General features: G+C 46.8%; 1 protein-coding gene across 1 annotated transcript; it reads left to right on the forward strand.

The window, feature by feature from the left end:
• The first annotated feature begins 650 nt into the window (after positions 1-650).
• Positions 651-3,992, forward strand: LOC138367548 (opioid growth factor receptor-like). The gene is made up of 2 exons (XM_069329241.1): positions 651-765; positions 3,583-3,992. The coding sequence occupies exons 1-2, from the start codon at positions 651-653 to the stop codon at positions 3,990-3,992; spliced, it is 525 nt and encodes a 174-aa protein (XP_069185342.1).
• The last annotated feature ends 2,802 nt before the right edge of the window (positions 3,993-6,794 follow it).

The following is a 6,794-nucleotide window of genomic DNA, read 5'->3' on the forward strand; positions in this document are numbered from 1 at the left end:
ATATAAATATCTCGGAGTGTGGATAAATTCTAACATGACATTCAACAAGCAACTTCAATATCTGAAGGAGAAAGCAAAATCTCGACTGAATATAATGAGAGCAATCACAGGGCCCCGTCTAGGAGCGGGACACAAAGTGTTAAGAATGTTTTACATACACGCCGTTCGTTCCCTAGGTGAATATACAGTGCCTGATTTACTCACTCTTTCTCCTGGTCAGTGGGCAAACGTTGAGGTTATTCAAAATGATGCAATGCGAGTCATAACAGGAGCTCCCAGATGCAATAAAATACTGAACCTAAGACTAGAAACCTAACTAACTTTGACTGGAATAAGGGTAAAGGAATTGCTGCATGCATGCTGACCAAGATATTGACTAGACCTAAAATCAGTTCACTTAAAGATATAATCACTGGAGCACTAACTCGACAGAAGAGCCTCCAATAGCAACATGTGGACCCATTGTGCGATAAGCGCCATTAATACATTCGATATAACAAATACAGTCACTGAGAAGGGTGTCGACGGAATACATGCAGACTTTGTTATGCAAGCCCCTTGGGAATCTCCGCCAGCAGACTTTAAGATTATGGTTATTGAAGGGAAAAAAGAACCAGACTAATCCTCATCTGCTACATAATCTTGCACAGATGAATATAGAAGCAAACTTGGCATCTGACAGCTTCACTTACTTCACAGATGGATCAGTAGACCAGCAAAGACAAGAAACCGGAGCTGCAGTTAAGGCAGGAAACTCTGTACTTAGTTGGAGACTCTCAAATGCGTGTTCGAACATAAGAGTCATAAATACTCATACTCCGCCAAAGTAAAACAGAAACAGGAAACAAGTTACACATAGTAGGCCAACCATAGGCTTAGGATCCGCGCAGGAATATCCCTGAAAAAACTAAGTATCCAAATGAGCCTCAATTAATATTCAAAGTTTCAGAACAGTACAAAAAATAGAATGCACTAAGAAGTGACGCGGAGGACTTCAGAGAAGTGAAGAAAACCTAACGGAGCAGGTTGAAGAGGCTACCTCCATTCATAACAACAAAAGCAGGTATGATAGAGAAACAGACCAGGAGTCATCGCATTAGACAACCAACGGCTACAAAATCAGGGTCCAGGAGCTTGAACTCAACCCTGCATGAACAAATAGGTGCGAGAACACACCGTCTGCCAGCGCGCATGGTGTTATTGTCTAGGAAACAGAGGTTTTAAAGAGTATATTTCACTCCCAGTCAGCGACACATTGTGGGGGGGGGGGAGCAATTTCGTGTGATGCTTTGTGTAGTGGTGCTGCGGTAATAGTGTAGGAGGGGGGTGTTAATGGTGTAGGAGGGGGGTGTTAATGGTGTAGGAGGGGGGTGTTAATGGTGTAGGAGGGGGGTGTTAATGGTGTAGGAGGGGGGAGGGAGAGGGGGGGGGGAGCAACACACACTCTTGGGTGTTGCTGAAGAGGTCCAACAATACCCCAGGAACCAAGAAAGCCAATAAGTAACTTTCTCAACAACACTGCCCCTTCAGGTGTGTTGATGTTGTCAACACTTGCCTCGTCTGAGGTCTGCTTCGTGATGGTTGGTTAAGACTGTGTGTGGGTCTTAACCTTGACTTCTCTTGGCCATTGATCAACGTCCGGGGGAAAAGTTGATCATGCATCCAGCCTTGATGCATGTTGCAAGCTGGGATGACATCTCTCTCTCTCTCTCTCTCTCTCTCTCTCTCTCTCTCTCTCTCTCTCTCTCTCTCTCTCTCTCTCTCTCTCTCTCTCTCTCTCTCTCTCTCTCTCTCTCTCTCTCTCTCTCTCTCTCTCTCTCTCTCTCTCTCTCTCTCTCTCTCTCTCTCTCTCTCTCTCTCTCTCTCTCTCTCTCTCTCTCTCTCTCTCTCTCTCTCTCTCTCTCTCTCTCCTCTCTCTCTCTCTCTCTCCCTCCTCTCTCTCTCTCTCTCTCCTCCTCTCTCTCTCTCTCCTCTCTCTCTCTCTCTCTCTCTCTCTCTCTCTCTCTCTCTCTCTCTCTCTCTCTCTCTCTCTCTCTCTCTCTCTCTCTCTCTCTCCTCTCTCTCTCTCTCTCTCTCTCTCTCTCTCCCTCTCTCTCTCTCTCTCTCCCTCTCTCTCTCTCTCTCTCTCTCTCTCTCTCTCTCTCTCTCTCTCTCTCTCTCTCTCTCTCTCTCTCTCTCTCTCTCTCTCTCTCTCTCTCTCTTCCTCTCTCTCTCTCTCCCTCTCTCTCTCTCTCTCTCTCTCTCTCTCTCTCTCTCTCTCTCTCTCTCTCTCTCTCTCTCTCTCTCTCTCTCTCTCTCTCTCTCTCTCTCTCTCTCTCTCTCTCTCTCTCTCTCTCTCTCTCTCTCTCTCTCTCTCTCTCTCTCTCTCTCTCTCTCTCTCTCTCTCTCTCTCTCTCTCTCTCTCTCTCTCCCCCCCCCCCTCTCTCTCTCTCTCTCTCTCTCTCTCTCTCTCTCTCTCTCTCTCCCCCCCTCTCTCTCTCTCTCTCTCTCTCTCTCTCCCCCCCCTCTCTCTCTCTCTCTCTCTCTCTCTCTCTCTCTCTCTCTCTCTCTCTCTCTCTCTCTCTCTCTATTCTGATTCTGGTTCCTCAAAGTTCGTTGGTTATTATGCTGCCGTTGTAGGCTGGTCGACCACGACCGGCCTCTAGTGGCATGGGCACGGTCATACATCAGGAGTGGCATCAATAAATGCCTCGCCTGGTGCGTAAAATGTTCAAAATATACATAAACAAAATACAATATTACCAATTGTTATAATAGTTGATAAACCCTTGTGAAAGTGAATGAATTCTTGACAGTACCGAAGGCAAGAGAGATGTGTCACCTGCCTCACTGGATGGTGTACCAACAGGGGGGTGTAGCTCTATTACAACCTAGCTACCCAAAACCAAGAGTAACCTGACCTAACCAAACCACAGAGTAACACAGCCTAACCAAACCCAAGGCAGGCCATGAGTCACAATAACGTGGCTAAAGTAAGTTGACCAGACCACACACACTAGAAGGTGATGGGACGAGGACGTTTCGGTCCGTCCTGGACCATTCTCAAATCGATTGAGATTTGAGAATCGACTAGAGAATGGTCCAGGACGGACCGAAACGTCGTCGTCCCTTCACCTCCCAGTGTGTGGTCTGGTCAACTAACCAAACCAAACTTATCATAGCCTAACCCAAATAGAAAATGAATCTACCCCCAAGCCTATACCTAGCCTAGCATAAGCTAACGTTACGACGTATATAAGTCGACCAGTCATAATAAAACAAGGTCGTTTGCGAGAGGCCATTGTACGATGTACAGCGTTACTATGGAGGAGGTAACGAGAAGCCTCGCTAGTGGGTGGATCTCAGGTCTGCCAGCGATTGTTGCGTTGCCTTATCTTATCTTGGGTGTTGGTCTGGATTATCAATAGTGTGTTGATTTGTTGGTCTTCAATGTTGTTTTTCTTTGAGTTATTTGTTGTTCTTGTTCTGTCTTCAAGGTGTTGTTGTTGTTGTTCACCTGTAATGAATAATGTTTACGTGTGTTAATGAGTTCGTCACGTGTTCATGATTTATGATAATTTTTAAGTTCTTGTAGTGTTTCAGAACAACTTGTGTTCACACTTGTCCCAGAACAACTTGTGTTCACACTTGTCCCAGAACAACCTGTGTTCACACTTGTGCCAGAACAACCTGTGTTCACACTTGTCCCAGAACAACCTGTGTTCACACTTGTCCCAGAACAACCTGTCCTCACACTTGTCCCAGAACAACCTGTGTTCACACTTGTCCCAGAACAACCTGTGTTCACACTTGTCCCAGAACAACCTGTGTTCACACTTGTCCCAGAACAACCTGTCCTCACACTTGTCCCAGAACAACCTGTGTTCACACTTGTGCCAGAACAACCTGTGTTCACACTTGTCCCAGAACAACCTGTGTTCACACTTGTCCCAGAACAACCTGTCCTCACACTTGACACACCGCAAAATCAACGCTTGCCACTGCTCTTTTAAACGTCCAAATGCCGGTGCTCAAGTGAAATTTAAGGCGCCTGACTGAGTTACGGAGGCACAAACGCTTCTCACAAAGCCCAATCGCTTCATATTTTACGCTTCTCAGCTCAGGTGAAGGAGCTGCTCGGTGAAGCGTCTCCCTCACACCTCATTCCCGCCTTAATGAGGCTGTATTAATGGGGGGGGGGGAAACCATTAGCTGGTTCTTGTTTAGTTCCTAACCACGCCTTCTCGACTCCTCATCATCCCGGGTTCGAGCCCCGGCCGGGCCAGAAATGATTTAGGGTACGTTTCCTTTCACCTGATGGCTCCTTTCACCTAGTAGGAAATAGGTGAAAGGGAACCCTGTAAGTAGTTCTTACGCTACTGAGAACCCTAAATGGCCCCGACCAGGATTCGAACCCATGACGTCCAGGATCACCCCCAAACGTACACTGTACCGTGACTACCGCACCGTTGGTCGTCCATCCTGGTGCCGTCTTCACACTGCTTCACCTCAGTGTGAAGAGAATATGAGAGAGAAGTGACGCTGACAGAGAGGACTTCTCCTGCACCTCTGATTAGTGTCTTCACAAAGCCATTTGGCTGCGAGGGACCGTCCTGGCCGCATAAAAAGGGAGCACTGGTACTAATGGCTAACCATTTGGCATACTTAAGGTGTCCGCGGTGCTGCATTCATCACCAGGAGAGCCTAGACTCATCAGCCGATGATGAGAGAGTTGAGGAGAGTGATTAACCTCACTAAGTGAAGGAATTGATCATCGATAGTAATTGCCCAACTAAGGGGCTAGGATAGTAAGTGGTAAGGTTGACAAGGGTCAGAGTGCCACTCCACCTGTGGGTCACAGTGGCACTCCACCTGTGGGTCACAGTGGCACTCCACCTGTGGGTCACAGTGGCACTCCACCTGTGGGTCACAGTGACACTCCAACCTGTGGGTCACAGTGGCACTCCACCTGTGGGTCACAGTGGCACTCCACCTGTGGGTCACAGTGGCACTCCACCTGAAATTCCGGGACACAAGCTAAGACTCGAAGCATGGATTAAAGAAGTTGTCGGTCACAACTCTGTACTCAGGTTTACTCACAAGGTAGAGAGTGAGGCAAAGTATCTTACCTACCTGTAACTGAGGTAGAGAGTGAGGCAAAGTATCTTACCTACCTGTAACTGAGGTAGAGTGTGAGGCAAAGTAACTTACACACCTGTAACAGAGGTAGAGAGTGAGGCAAAGTAACTTACACACCTGTAACAGAGGTAGAGAGTGAGGCAAAGTAACTTACACACCTGTAACAGAGGTAGAGAGTGAGGCAAAGTAACTTACACACCTGTAACAGAGGTACAGAGTGAGGCAAAGTAACTTACACACCTGTAACTGAGGTAGAGAGTGAGGCAAAGTAACTTACACACCTGTAACTGAGGTAGAGAGTGAGGCAAAGTATCTTACCTACCTGTAACTGAGGTAGAGAGTGAGGCAAAGTAACTTACCTACCTGTAACTGAGGTAGAGAGTGGGGCAAAGTATCTTACCTACCTGTAGCTGAGGTAGAGAGTGAGGCAAAGTATCTTACCTACCTGTAACTGAGGTAGAGAGTGAGGCAAAGTAACTTACCTACCTGTAACTGAGGTAGAGAGTGAGGCAAAGTAACTTACACACCTGTAACTGAGGTAGAGAGTGAGGCAAAGTAACTTACCTACCTGTAACTGAGGTAGAGAGTGAGGCAAAGTAACTTACACACCTGTAACAGAGGTAGAGAGTGAGGCAAAGTAACTTACACACCTGTAACAGAGGTAGAGAGTGAGGCAAAGTAACTTACACACCTGTAACAGAGGTAGAGAGTGAGGCAAAGTAACTTACACACCTGTAACTGAGGTAGAGAGTGAGGCAAAGTATCTTACCTACCTGTAACTGAGGTAGAGAGTGAGGCAAAGTAACTTACCTACCTGTAACTGAGGTAGAGAGTGGGGCAAAGTATCTTACCTACCTGTAGCTGAGGTAGAGAGTGAGGCAAAGTATCTTACCTACCTGTAACTGAGGTAGAGAGTGAGGCAAAGTAACTTACCTACCTGTAACTGAGGTAGAGAGTGAGGCAAAGTATCTTACCTACCTGTAACTGAGGTAGAGAGTGAGGCAAAGTATCTTACCTACCTGTAACTGAGGTAGAGAGTGAGGCAAAGTAACTTACCTACCTGTAACTGAGGTAGAGAGTGAGGCAAAGTATCTTACCTACCTGTAACTGAGGTAGAGAGTGAGGCAAAGTATCTTACCTACCTGTAACTGAGGTAGAGAGTGAGGCAAAGTAACTTACCTACCTGTAACTGAGGTAGAGAGTGAGGCAAAGTAACTTACACACCTGTAACAGAGGTAACTGTGTTCCTTGAAGGTAGTGGTGAGAGTCCTGACCTACACATACGTCAACTGAGCTCCCCCACACCAAGCTGACCAATCAAGCTGATCAATCAAGCTGACCAATCAAGCTGATCAATCAAGCTGACCAATCAAGCTGACCAATCAAGCTGACCAATCAAGCTGACCAATCAAGCTGACCAATCAAGCTGACCAATCAAGCTGACCAATCAAGCTGACCAATCAAGCTGACCAATCAAGCTGACCAATCAAGCTGATCAATCAAGCTGACCAATCAAGCTGACCAATCAAGCTGATCAATCAAGCTGATCAATCAAGCTGACCAATCAAGCTGATCAATCAAGCTGACCAATCAAGCTGATCAATCAAGCTGATCAATCAAGCTGACCAATCAAGCTGATCAATCAAGCTGACCAATCAAGCTGACCAATCAAGCTG

The sequence above is a fragment of the Procambarus clarkii genome, chromosome 22 (genome assembly GCF_040958095.1).
Source record: "Procambarus clarkii isolate CNS0578487 chromosome 22, FALCON_Pclarkii_2.0, whole genome shotgun sequence".
Lineage (NCBI taxonomy): Eukaryota > Metazoa > Arthropoda > Malacostraca > Decapoda > Cambaridae > Procambarus > Procambarus clarkii.

Excerpts from the sequence above, each read along its gene's own strand:
- LOC138367548 (XM_069329241.1), top strand. The coding sequence starts at position 651 with ATGAATATAGAAGCAAACTTGGCATCTGACAGCTTCACTTACTTCACA. Across the intron at positions 766-3,582 it reads GGCAGGAAACTCTGTACTTA|AACAACTTGTGTTCACACTT; the intron begins GTTGGAGACTCT and ends GTAGTGTTTCAG.